Source organism: Bos javanicus, chromosome 6, assembly GCF_032452875.1.
Source record: "Bos javanicus breed banteng chromosome 6, ARS-OSU_banteng_1.0, whole genome shotgun sequence".
Classification (NCBI taxonomy): Eukaryota; Metazoa; Chordata; class Mammalia; order Artiodactyla; family Bovidae; genus Bos; species Bos javanicus.
In genome coordinates, this window is record NC_083873.1 from 43,766,255 (window position 1) to 43,780,821 (window position 14,567).

At 40.1% G+C, this 14,567-nt stretch overlaps 1 protein-coding gene across 12 annotated transcripts in view; it reads right to left on the reverse strand.

The window, feature by feature from the left end:
* Positions 1-14,567, reverse strand: part of PPARGC1A (PPARG coactivator 1 alpha) — a 718,583-nt gene that overhangs the window by 89,663 nt on the left and 614,353 nt on the right. For all 12 annotated transcript variants that reach the window (XR_009736941.1, XM_061419795.1, XM_061419799.1 and 9 more), the window contains one exon: positions 12,935-13,114. Coding sequence is in view for 9 of the 12 variants with exons in the window: in XM_061419795.1 (XP_061275779.1) it covers positions 12,935-13,114 (180 nt within the window). In the remaining 3 variants the exon portion in view is untranslated. The remainder of the gene's footprint in view (positions 1-12,934; positions 13,115-14,567) is intronic.

Below are 14,567 nucleotides of genomic sequence, written 5' to 3' on the forward strand. Positions count from 1 at the left end.
AGCCCTGCCTGCATCACTCACCATGAGCTTCATGGCACCACAAACTTTGTCTACATGTAGTCACAGTACCTCCAGAAAGTGGCAAGGGGATCAGCATGCTGATGGTTCACAATAATTTTTTAAAGAAGGAATAAATAAATCAGTGTAAAGAAACTGTTTAAGTCCAGACGCATGAAGAAATATGAAAATACAAGTTGGAGACCAGAAGTTTTGGCTGGCAAGTGGTTTCTTCCATGAGAAAATGTGATCATCTATACCACAAGTAACATGGAATGAAAAGATCAGTGCTAGGCCTGTGTGTGTGTGTGTGTGTGTGTGTGTGTGTGTGTGTGAGTCACTCAGTTGTGTCTGATTCTTTGCGACCTCATGGACTATAGCCTGTCATGTGGAATTTTCTAGGCAAGAATACCAGAGTGGGTTTCCATTTCCTCCTCCAGGAGATCTTCCCTTGATCAAACTCATGTCTCCTGCACTGCAGGCAGATTCTTTACCATCTGAGCCACAAGGGCAGCCAGTGTTAGGCACACCCCTTGGTAATAACATGCATTCTAAAGCACTGTCCTGAGGTTTTAAACTTAGTAACCTAACTGGGAAAACTCACATGAAGGTAGAAACAGCCGGCAACACCTTCTGTCTCCAGGCCATTTGAAGGAAGATGAGGAGCACTGAACACATCTAAGAATTTCTCAAAAGTGAAGGATTACTTGACATCGGTTTCTACTCATGCCTGGTGCCTAAATATCAGCCACCTTGGAAACTGATCTCTGTGATTGCACCCCAGAGACTGGTGAGTACCTTTCATTTGTCTCCTTCTCTTTTCAGTAAGTTGCACATTTGCTTAAATCATTTCCTTGCTGCATCTCTCTAAATTCTCCATCATGGGAAAGTCTGATTGAAATGTCCAGCCTTCTCTATGACCCAGGACTCTGGTAATGAATTAAGAGTTAACTAGAGTGAAGTGAATGCGAGAGCTTGCCAAAAGATGGTTAGAAAATTTCATGACAATTAGCACTGATTTGTGCTACAAGAATAGAAAAAAAAAAAAGTTTTAAAGGAGAACAAAAAAAGCTACTCACACATACACAACCCCAAAAAAAGCCTTCTAGCACTGGCTGAAAATGATACCATTGGATGACAGAAGAAACACACCAGATTAGCCAATTAGCATTCACCCAAGAAAAGCAAGCACTTTGAAGAGAGGGGAGAAAAGGAACCCATCAACTGTAATATCAGCTTTACAATAGCCCTGACTGTTTATCTACCCAAAGGAAATGCTACCTCCCCACTTTTTTTGTGACCTTCTCGACAATTCTGGGGGAAAAACTGTTAGTTCAACATTATCGCAAGCCAGAATATGACTCTATTTATGTGACAAGTTGACAACATACAATTTCATGCTTGTTGAACTGATCGGTGTTATATATTCACTGTGCATATTATGAAGCCTCACCATTATAAATATGAAACAGTATACACTTATTCAAAGTAACTCCAGCAGCGGCAATTTATAGCTAGGTTGTTTGTGCTCTTATGGAGCCCGTCGCCGCCTTAAGGGGCTGCAGCACGCAGAAACAGATGTGAAGTGTGACTCCGACCAAAATGGATTGACGATGACCTATGTGAGAGCAGGCTATTACATTTTGGTCTGCATGGCAGCTGACACTGGTTTGTATTTAGATATGTGACTGGTGAGAACACTGTGTCCTTAAAGCTCTGTTTAAACACAGGCCAAGACATTTGTCTACTGGACTAATTATTTTACCACCCTGCTATGGCAAGTATCCCTTTTTTTTCCCCTTGAAAAAAAAAAAGAATGTGAATGTGTATGTATGCGCACACACACACACACACACACACACACACACACAGGCACATAGTTCCACTATGCTGTGTAAAATTACAGTCAGTACTTTAAAACTTGGTTGTGTCAAGTGAGTGCTGGCAAGAGTTCCAGAACGCCTGCATCACAGGAGTTGTACCACATTCGTGATCAGGTGCCTGGGAACAGCACAAGGCCACAAACCATCAAATCATAAGCTGTCACAGCCACTGTTTTTGGTTGAATCGTTTCCTCCTTTCTCTCCCCCTCTTTCTTTCTCTTAGCAAGCTTCAACCAATTTGCAAGTGTTCGCTTCCACAAGGACAAATTTGGAAGAGTGAAGAACAACACAATTTATCCAAATGTGGAAGGAAATGAGGGAACCAGGCGCCTTGCTAAAGCTAGATATCACAAATTTGCATAAGTAGTTTCCCAACGACAGAGGTGTTATTCGGAACAAAATAAATTGCTTGTATTGTATGCAAGGGCACAAACCTTGACCAAGTTTGCAGTTGCTTCCCTGCTCCTACATTTCTTTAAGTACACCCAGATATTCCTGCCAAGAAGCCCAACTCTCTGTAGGTAGTGGCTCTCTGTAGGTAGATCTAAAACGTTAATAGTCTATTTATTATTTCATTTAATTATTTGTTTTTAGGTAGACCTAAAAAGGTTATTGTTTAGCATAAAAGTCTTCAACATCTGTATTTGACTATTAAGAAAAATAAACCAAAAATATTTGATGTATTAATCATGTTGCTCCAGGATTTTCTAGCAATTATTCTCCCCCCTTTCTGTTTATTTGCTTAAGAGCAACACTCTTAGTTTTCATTTTGAGATCGAGAAATGGAGTCACTGACCGGAATCTTGGATTTCTTTCTAAAGATTTTAATTCTAGGGTTTTGGAACTTGCCCATTCTAACAAAGTTTGCTATTCAAAATCTACATCTCTTTCTACTTTTCCTGTTGGACTGAAGTGAAGGTGTTGTTGGTCTGTCTAGTAAATCCAACCCACAAGATAACATAATCACATACATTCATTTCTCAGAGACCTTGGCGGTTCTTATCTCCTTGCTTTTATGATCTCTTATGAACAGCCAGGAATAGCAATTTGCAGCCTGTTTGTAAAGTCATCTTAGTCTGAACCTAGCCTTCTCCTCTTTTATCACACAGTGATATTCTGCAGCTAAATCCCATTTGCCACAGTAAAATTTGCTCTGAGCTCCATTTTAGAATAATGTGAGTATTCTCTGTGTGTATGGAACATATCAAACATGCAATGGAGGGCGATTATCATTTCAATGAACTATTTATTAATAGAAGACAGTGTGTGTGCTTTGCTTAGATTTATTGATATGCTGCCCACCATACATTGTAGCCTGAAGTTATTTAGTTCCTGGTCATTAGCGTCTCAGACAAGCAGCTTTGTGGCTCTCACAGTCCCAGTTCTTTGTGCTTTGCTCAACTTTATTTTACCACCAGATCACCTAGAACCTTAAACATAAGGCTTGAGTTCTATGTTAAATCAGAATTATTTCCTGTTAAGTGTTCCAAGCTCCCCATTTTTATTACCAGTTACTTTATTAAATCCTTAATAACATAGATAGAATAGTTAGTTAATTTGTGTGTTGAGCCATGGATGTTAATTTGTAAACATAATAACATACTGCAATCATTTGCATAATAGCATTTTAATCTTTTTAGTAAAAGCTGTAATTCCCTACAAAGTACACTGCAGTAGAAACTAAGTGACTATTGGTAATAATACAAAAGGCCTTAAAATTCTGATCCTATTATAGTGTTGGAACATACCCAAACTGCTTCCATAATCTCTGAAATGTTACTGTTCTCTGATTTAGGTGTCTGTGTCAAGAATAAAAATGAAGTATAACTGGTAGCAATAGACTATTTCCTAAATGTAATTTAGTATTCACTAAGCACCAGCACTTTGCAAATAGCTCTGAGGCTTTCCTTCAAAGTTCAGAGCTCCAGCCCTGCATATTGTGTGAAAAACACCAAGGAACTCACTCTAAAACTCTAAACTCTGCGCCGTAGTCAAGGATCTGATAAATCATGCTGATGTGACACAGAGCAGGGGATCACCCATCAAGAATTTGGCCACTAAGTCTCCCTTCTCCCAACCTGACCAGCCTGCTTTTACCTACTTGAACTAACTGCTTCTGAGAAGTTTGGGAGAGAATGAAGAAGTGGGGGAAATAGTTAACAAAGCTCCTTCTTAAAAAAAAAAATAATGTTTTTGGGGGCTTGATCTCTAGAGCCCATTAACACCAATCACAAGACTGGCCCCCAAAAAGGTAAAAAACAAACAAACAAAATAAAAACCTAGTTTAAAAGTCAGGCCAAGTCATTTTACGCAAGATCTGGTAATTCATTAATCTATCCGGCTGCAAACCTTGAATGAATAACTTGCACTAGTAATGGGGATGGGCAGGTCTACGCAGCATCAGTGTTTAGAATTGGAAACTATGTGAATTATTCTATTATTTTGGAACAGAACAAGTACAAAAGTACCTCCTATCATCATTTTGGGACAAATGGCATAATGGACGAGAAATCATTTATCATAGTAAAAAGTTGCCCTTGCTCAGAGCAAGAGTGTGTATTTCCTTGTGTACCTCTCTCCCCTTTTCCTTGCTCTCATTCTACCTGCTTGTAATTCTGCATCTTTGGCAGGTTACAGTAAAACACAGTATCCTGCTTTGCTTTCAAAGTATACCTCAAGAGCACACAATCTTGAAAGTAACCTGAGAGTTTAAAGAAGAAGAAGAAAAAAACGATCCTTACAAAACTGTTTTACACCATAGGCAATTCCTTTTATAAGACCCACAATAAAAGTGTTCGTTTCTAAAAGACTAGGCACATAATTATCGGGACAGATGAACCTTGTTAAAAATGTGAAGTCAGGGTGGAGAACAGTGGAAGAAAATTTGGCTGTTGGTCTTTAATGTTCCTTTTTTATCTGCTTTGTGTGTTGATCTCATTCAGAGGTGAGCCATCTGCTGGGCTGTGGTTCCACCACATTGCGTATAGATGGGGGACGAGGACAAACAGACACTCTGTATAAGCATACTGTGCAAGCACACACGGTTGCTATACAAATAGTTTGTCCACTGCAGTATCCTGCATCTTAATTACTTTAACCTCGACTAATATCTCTGAAGTAAATCTAAGAGGCAATGAGCCACTTTTTCCTGAATGCTCTCCAAGTTTTCCTCCTTGTGGACATGGGTCTCCACTTTTCTGGCTCCAAAGATATCCAGGCAGAGTAATGTTCAGTTCAATGACCCACTGGCAAGTTCAGGAGGTAGGAAAAACCTAGGATATGCCCATACAATGCCCATACCTACTTCTTGGAGTACCCAGAGTATTGAAGTAGTTGGTCTCTACCTCAAAAAGCACAAACTAGTACCTTCTGGGCTTCCTCAGTGGCTCAGCAGTAAAGAACCCTCCTGCCAATGCAGGAGTCATGGGTTCGATCCTTGGGTCAGGAAGATACCTTGGAGAAGGAAATGGTAACCCACTCCAGTATTATTATTTGTGAAATTGCATGGACAGGAGACTGGTGGGCTACAGTCCAAGGGGTCACAAAGAGGTGGACACAGCCTAAAGAATAAACAACAGAACCACTTTCTATCATCATTGTGACCAATAACACATATGGATTCTCACTTTCCAAATTGCAAATGGTGCTAAAGCTGAAACTCCAGTACTTAGGCCACCTCATTCAAAGAGTGGACTCATTGGAAAAGACTCTGATGTTGGGAGGGATTGGGGGCAGGAGGGGAAGGGGACGACAGAGGATGAGATGGCTGGATGGCATCACCGACTCGATGGACGTGAGTCCGGGAGTTGGTGATGGACAGGGAGGCCTGGCGTGCTGCAGTTCATGGGGTCGCAAGGAGTTGGACATGACTGAGTGACTGAACTGAACTGAACTGAAGAACTGAATTTACTTCTGTGGAAAACAGCAGCAGACCTCATCTTTTGTAATCAAAACTTACACTGACCAAAGTGGTAAAGAACCTACCTGCCAATGCAGGAAACATGGGTTCAGTCCCTGGGTTGGGAAGATCCCCTGGAAGAGGGCATGGCAGCCCACTCCATTATTCTTGCCTGGAGAATCCCATGGACAGATAAGCCTAGTAGGCTACAGTCCATGGGGTTGCAAAGAGTCAGACACGACTGAAGCAACTTAGCACACATGCACAGTAACAAAAGCAACCACCAGGAAAGTTAGTGATGATGGTCACAGATGTCATGTAACCGGCATCCTGTGACTTATTTATTAGTACGGGTAGATGGCAACAGACATATCCCCGTGGATCAAAGCTCCTGAGCCATAATTTTCCAGTGGTCAGCATAATGGCAGCGAGGAAACAGGGTGATAAACCAGATGTTCCCAAGATAAGGCAGATGTTATCCAGGCAAGAAGTCTAAAACAGTCTTTAACGGAGGTGTGTAGAGGAACACACACAAGAAACCTATTCAGTCTCCCTGTCAGATAAGCTGACAGTAGAAGTTGAAAATAAAGCTGTACACAGGCTGGGTCAGATTGTTGCTTCCTGATTTGTGACTCTCCAAGATGAACATCTAACTGATTTATACCCAGAATTTGGAATTTTGTGGTAGACTACAAATGCAAAGATAAGTACAACATAAATTTTTAAAATACTCCATAAGTCTCCATGAGTTTCAACATTCTTCAATGTTCTTATGTTACAGCCAATTATCTCCCCACTTAAAGGGCTATTATTTTCTTACTTGAAGTCTATGTTCTCGGTAAGTGTCATTACCAAGTGCGGCAAAAATCTGGTTGCGGGCCATAAATTGAATTTAAATGACAAACATTTATTGATAGCAAATTGGAAATTCCAGAAATCTTCAAGAAGTGATTATTGTAAATGAATTAGTTCTCTCAACATAACAAAGGAGAATTTATTCTCCTGATGATTAAATTAAGGGGAGGTGGTTTGGACACACATTTTTTCCCTCTGTTTGTTTTGTTAAAATTCTAAGAGGTTTGCCATTCATAGAAAAGTCTGCCTGACCACGGGCACAGTCAGAAGCAGGAATTCATTACCATGGAAGGCTACAGAATTTCCTCCAAGGAGACAAGTGAGAAAAAGCAGACACCATGTAAATGTGTGGATTGGGTTAAATATGTTCTGCCCCTGAGGCAGCAGGGAGATGGGAGCCCCTGTGTAAAATGACTCACAGTCCGAGAAAGTACTTCAGTTCCTAAAGGTGAGCAGACACTGAACCACGTAGATACTCATGAAGTTCTGATTCTCTTTGGAATATTTTCCTTGGCATGCTTTGCCAGCTCCCTCTCTAACCTAACTCATATTTGTCAGTACTGATGGAATTTTCCTGTGAGGTGCTTCAGGTTTTGTTCCCTGGACACCATCCCCTCTGCTGTCACCTTGTCCCTTCTCCGCACCTGCATCGCATGGGGTTTGGAATGCAGCAGAGCCTGCTGTCAGACGCCTTTACTTTTGGCTTCTCCATCACTCTCACAACGATCAGAATGATCGTCTTTAAATACCGTCTCCATCACATTGCTCTCCTGCTAAAAATCTTCAGTAGCACCCTAATTGCTATTGTGGAAACTAAACATTTGCAACTGGGTTCTCATGACCTGGCATAATTTTGTACCCACCCTAAATCCAGACTTACTCCTCTTATTCCTGTGTTCCCATTAATACATAATTCACTTGAGTAAACCAAGATCTTCACTTTCATAACCTGTCCTTCACTCTTATTCTCTCATCAGCCTTGGTGACATTATTCTTGCTGATTCCCTCAGTATATGCTAGAATACACACACACACAAGTACATATGCAAACACATAGTCTTGCAATATTTGCCAAAAGCTAATATATATGTAGTATATAACCCCATGCATATAAATGTACATGTGTGCATATGCATGAATATACGCTGCCTCACGTTGTCCTCCAGTTGCTGATATATATGAACACATACATGTATATGTATGTTTGTATGCACAGTCTTTTTCATTCTGTTCTAATCATTTATCATTTCACCATTTACCCTCCCAAACTAGAGGTGCTTTATATGTAGTTTTCACATTACCTAAGGCAGTTCATACCATCAATAAACATATGACAGTCAACTCATTCATAAGGTTGCAATTATTTACTGAGTACATACTTTCTCCTGTTTTCTAAGAAATCACCTAGAAGAACTTCAGTGAACAAGACAAGCTGGTTCTCTGTTCCCCAAATACTCAGCAGTTTTTTGAATAGCCAAGATTTTTTTAAACTTTTCATAGGTATATAATATATGCCCATTGTTGAAAAAATTAGACAACCAAGTTAAAGGAAAAAGTGTAAATTCATCTATATTTCCACCAGAATGATCGAATATTTTTGAAAGCTTTCATCCACCATTCCCTTGAAAGCATAAAACAGGACACCTTACAGACAATAAAACTGGAAACCATCTTTTTTTCTTTTACAAAAGTTCACAGTATCAGACCTTCCTGCGAGTTCCAGCAATTAGCCAATGTGAATGCATGCCACAGCTGAGAGCCCTTCTCTCCACATTAGCAAAGGCAGACTTCAGAACATATTATGAGTAATGACCTAGAGACAGTTACATTCTCACTCTCGATGTTTTAAAGAAGCCCAAGTAGCTGCATTCAGAAGTAACAAGTCAATGAATGAAAGATGCCCATTCAGTGGAATCACAGAAGCATTAAAGCAGAGGTTAAAATAAAGCAGTGATGGAAAAAAAGCAGTGATGGAACTTCCCTGGTGGTCTAGTGGTTAAGGCTCTGCCTTCTAATGCAGGGGGTATGGGTTTGATCCCTAGTCAGGGAACTGGGATCCTACCCTACCTACCAGGGTGTGGCCAAAAATTATGAATAAATAAACATAACATCATAAATCAACTATACTTTGATTTAAAAAAAAATTAAAGCAGAGACAAGGTGGCCCACAAAGTCCCAGAAGAGCCAATGTGTTATTTAACCTACGCTACGTGACCCATCTTTACACACTGCCATGCTGTAAAAGTACTCCTTTATTCTCCTTCTTCGAACAATGCACAAAGCAACAGAGAGAAGGAAGTTGTGTTGCAATATTCTGAAACATTAATCTTGCTACCAGTCGATCCAGGGACGGCATCCTGTTTTCCTGACACATGGATCAGATTCACTGGGCGCTGCACCTATAGGCCTTCTGCCCTGTTTCGCTGAATGGCTTTTGAATCATACCTGGTCACCTGCATTTACACATCCAAACACAGGTTGTGCAAGCAGAGATCGCTGTTTGTGTGCCCAGTTACTCAACCAGCATGTACAATTGCGTGTATGCTCACCCTGCTCCCGTTCAGAAACTCACTGTTTCCCAAATCAGGACATTCAATTTCATTCCTTTATTTTCTTCTTCTTACGTTACATAAATATTAACCTTAGACTCAAATGTATGGAAAAGGTCAAAGGAAGAAATTTCTATTTATTCCCAACATTTAAATATTCTGCAGTACTAAATGTAACTCTTAAATACCCTCTTTCTTCCTGCTTTGATGAGAATTCAGAAGCCCTGTGGCCAGTTTCCAGCAGTGTCATCAATGTGCTATTTGAGTCAGGGAAAAGTGTTGAACGACTCAGTGCCTTATTTTATTCTGGGAATCCGAGGTAGATAATGCTTGTTATTGGCAGATCAGAGGTGGCAGAGACCATGACTGTTGGGCTTGCTCAAGCACAAGGCCTTCACAAATGTGATGAGGCAGGATTTTGAGAACAGGAGGAGAGTGAGCGAGCACCGGTGAAAGTCCGCTGTGACAGGCTTAAAGTCACAGGCGCTGGGAATACCTGGGGTGACGCAGCTTTGGGAGAAGCAACGTGCAAAGCTGTAGCTGTTCAAGGGTTATTTATTCTGTTGCCTACAGAGCTTCTTCACAGGGGACAACACAGTTTTAGAATTCCACTTATGCTCAAAACACACTTTTCTTTTTCCGTTATACAAAAGATGTCCGAGTTTAACACTAGAAGGTAAAGACTAGAGGCATTTTTTCTCTATACAAATGCTGAGAATGCTGCTGGGTGTAGCGGTGCTGCCACACATGGCCTTATTACCCTCTAATCCACAAAGAAGAATGGGTTTTGTGACATCAGAGAAAATGTTATGGGGACTTATATATACAGTCACGTTTTTGCTGTCTGCCACTAAGAGAATTTCTGACATATCACTCCTGAGGCCCTGCATCTCAATAATTGTATATGGCTTCTAAGTCTTTGTATCCTGTATCTTAACTTTATTTTCTCTCTCAGAAATCTGACCAATTCATCTTTAGAGTTTTCTAAAAATTGCGAGTAACTATTTTTTTTTTTAAATACAGGGTTTCTCCACCTCAGCACTGTGGTCATTTGGGGTCAAATGATTCTTTGTGGTAGGGAGTCATCCTGTGCCTTGTAGAATGTTAAACAACATCTCTGGTCTCTATCTGCTAATTGCCAGCAGCATCCCCCTGCCCCAAGTCCTGACAATTAACCATCCCTCCAGATAACACTAAATGTCCCCAGGTAGACAAAATTGCCTTTGGTTGAGAACCACTGGTTTAAAATGACCTAATAACAGGTTAAATGAATAAACCTTGTGTTGAGTGTTGAAAACAATTCTGTCAGTTGTAGAAAGTTACATAGGAAAACAAAAGGGGTGTCTTGGAGAAGGCAATGGCACCCCACTCCAGTACTCTTGTCTGGAAAATCCCATGGACAGAGTAGCCTGGTAGGCTGCAGTCCATGGGGTCGCAAAGAGTCGGACATGACTGAGCGACTTCACTTTCACTTTTCACTTTCATGCATTGGAGAAGGAAATGGCAACCCACTCCAGTATTCTTGCCTGGAGAATCCCAGGGATGGGGGAGCCTGGTGGGCTGCCGTCTATGGGGTCACACAGAGTCGGACACGACTAAAGTGACTTAGCAGCAGCAGCATGTAGATACAGCATCCATAGATATCTAACTAGTTGCCAAACCAAGTTCTCTGAAAATGTTAATGGGAAGTACCTCATCCAGGTGTCACAAAATGAAATTCAGGGACACAGGTCCCAGAAAAGGTTGTATTTGCAACCAGCCCACCAGGGAGGCACCAACTACCATGCCACCACCCCCTCCAACACACACACACACACACACACACACACACACACACACACCCCGTTTTAGTTATTCCCTAACCATCCTCTGCAAAATGCATGGCATTCACCCAATATGAAATAGCCGATTTTTAGATAAGAGGTCTATGGAGATGAACATTTTTAAAAGTACTGTTTATTTAATGCAGCATGACTTAAAATGGGCCTGTAACCTGACAAGTGTACTGAATGAGGAATGTTCAATTTACCAGTTCGAACCAGCCAAGTCCTCACATGAACTTTCCGAGACCCGGCTGAGAAGCCTGGGAAAGTATAACTAACCACAAACCCTCAGTGTTTCCTCCACCTGATTCCTCCTCCCCAGCCTTAACTCCATTACCTTAAGCACTCTTCTAAGACCCACTTAATGCTCCAGACGTATTATAAAATCTTAGCCGCTGACAGAATCTACAGCCACCTCAGCGCACCAGCTATATACCTGCTTCCATGTCAACCAACACTGAAAGCAAAGATTCTGTTCTATTTTTAAATATATTGAGCAAAGAAGCAGCTTGATATGTCTTTGTAAAGGATGGCTGTCACCCAAATTCAGTTATTCTATTTTTAATCAATGATAATAGACTTTGAAGTCAGATACACCTGGGGTTCAAATCCCACGTCTGTGTCAATGGTGTGATTTGGGGAAAATCACTTAGCCTCTGTTAAACTCACTGTCAGCATATGTAAAATGAGAATCACAAGAATAGTACCTAAACAATAACAGGTTGTTTTGAGGGACGAGCGTGATGACATATGTAAAGCAAAAGTGTTCCAAGATGTTGGCCACTTTGTTATTACTATTACTGTGTTGAATCTACCATATTCATCCGTCACTCACTACTCATGAAACACTTATTCAACACCTTCTGTGTGCTGGAAAAACTCAGTAAATATTGTAAAATGGGTTTTCTTAATGACTCAATAAACAGTTATTCAGTGCCTTTTATGTGCTGGGTGCTGGAAAAACTCAATAAATATTGTAAAATTGGTTTTCTTAATGACTCGAGATTTCAAGCAAACAATATTGAAGTGTAAGAAGTGTCTCTGCTGGTAGATAAAAAATAATTTTATAGCACTTAGTATGAATCCTGGCTCATGGTAGGTAGAAAATATTGCATGAGAATGGTGGCGCCAGAGGTGGTGACACTGAAAACTAGTTGATTCGACAATCCTAACTCATTTTACTTGCTAGAGTGACCACTTCATTTCTCTCCATAAGTGATCATTCATTTTCAAGTAAATGAGCACTGATCTTGTGAGAAAGAACTTCTTTTCTCAAAGTAACACTTTAATAGGTACAGATTAACATTCTTTATTATAGGGTAGGCTTATAATAAAGAGTCTAGAGTCTGGGAGGTAATTTTCACTACTGAAAGGTAAATTAATTTTGACTAAATTATAAGTAAATACCAGAGTAGTTGGGTGTAGAAGTTTCCATAATATAAAGAAATCAGAGTTATGATCAAAATATAATAGTAAAAAAAAAAAAAAAAAAAAACCCTGTCTACTATTTTATAAACCTACTTTGTAAAATAAGTAAAGGTAGACCTAACCCTTTGGTTAAATGGAAATGCATTCTTTTACATTTTACATTAGGTACTGTTTTCTGTGGGAAATAGACAGGAAAAAAACAGGTTTAGTCATTTACTCTTCTTTGTCATTCATTCTTTCACAATCTCTTAATATTTCAACAGAGTTTGATACACTCTGTTATGGGTCCTCAGGGCCTTAATTCTCAAAAAAAAAAAAAAAAAAAGCCATTAGTTTTCCAAATATTGTTTTTCCACAAAATAGGAAGTACCTAACGATGATTAAAAAGTCTTTTGGTGACAGCAAAGCAAGAACCCATTATGCTTTCGGGCCAATAATCATGTTAGCATGGCCTAAACCAAGTTCAATGAGAAATCAGTTTTCCCGAAGGGCTGTCCTTACCTCAAATATGTTTGAAGGCTCGTTGTTGTACTGATTAGATATTATTTCTGATTGGTCACTGCACCACTTGAGTCCACCCAGAAAGCTGTCTGTATCCAAGTCGTTCACGTCTAGTTCAGAAAGGTCAAGTTCAGGAAGATCTGGGCAAAGAGGCTGGTCTTCACCAACCAGAGCAGCACACTGCAGGAGGCAGGGAGAAAAAAAAAAAAAAAACACTTTCATTAACTGCAGGAATTTATTAAACTGTAATAGCATGTGATAGGAATTAAGCCTGGTTAATTCAACGACACCACCAAAGCTGGTTTCCAGGGTTTTAGTCCCCAGCCAAAAACATCCTAGACTCTTTAACTCCCTTTGCTCCCAAAGGATACTTTGCCAGAACCATTCCATCCCAAACTCTACCTCCAAATCCATGGTAAATGCCATGCTTCCATGAAGTCATCTGATTTGTCCAGTTAGAAATAAATTTAGATTTGTTTGTACCTCTTTGATAGCATGTACTAAGTTTCAAATTGCTTTTTGGTTAACTATACGCAAAATTTCACTCCACTCTTGTTTTAAAAAGAGAATAAGCTCTTAAAAAAAAGGATTTATTTATTTGGCTCTTCAGGTCTTTGTTGCAGCATGCGGGATATTTTCCTTGTGTTATGAAAACTCTTAGTTGTGGCATGTGGGATCTAGTTCCTTGACCAGAAATTGAACCTGGGCCCTCCTGTATGGGGAGCATGGAGTCTTATCCACTGGACCACCAGGGTAGTCCCAGAGTATAAGCACTTTGAGTGAAAGTTGCTCAGTCCTGTCTGACTCTTTGAAACCCGATGGACTTTAACCCAACAGGCTTCTCTATCCATGGGATTCTCCAAGCAAGAATAGTAGAGTGGGTTGCCATTCTCTTCTCCAAGGGATCTTCCTGACCCAGGGATTGAACCCAGGTCTCCTGCATTACAGGAGGATTCTTTACCATGTAAGCCATCAGGGAAGCTCTTTGAGGGAAAGTTATAAATTTGATTTCACCTTGGAATTGCCATCACACACAAGAGAAACAAAATAAATGATTACTAAATGAGAAAAAAATAAGAACTATACCAGGAAAACTCTCCACTTATGCTCCCTTTAACTATTATAATCCATATAATTCATTTAGCACCTAATGATGCAGAGTCCTTTAACGTGTCCATGGTTCTCTTGAATTGGTATTTAAATCTTTTACTCTTACTTGACTTTTCATGAGCTTCTGAACTTCCTCTTAAACAGATCAAAAATAAGTCCCTTGAGACGAAGGACAGAAATCACATTTCTTATTATCATTGTATCTTTCACTACGTGTAACTAGCAAGTCTTGTGTGCTCACGTGTGGGTCTGTGGGTGGATGTATACAATTGGGATCACCTGATGTGTGAACAGAAAAACCACTCTACCACACAACAATCTTATTTTTCTTCAACATTTATATTTTGCTCTAAGTGAATTCAAAAGAATGATTTTTTTCTTTGGAGTTTTAAAAAATGATTTCAATATAGTGAGAGGCTTAAAATACCCTCTACTGTGGCTGGGCTGCTTGTCACCTCCTTGCATACAGTAAGTGGTCTGTTAACTGTCCCCTGTGGTGGCTTTTTGAGAAAGTGGACCCTCT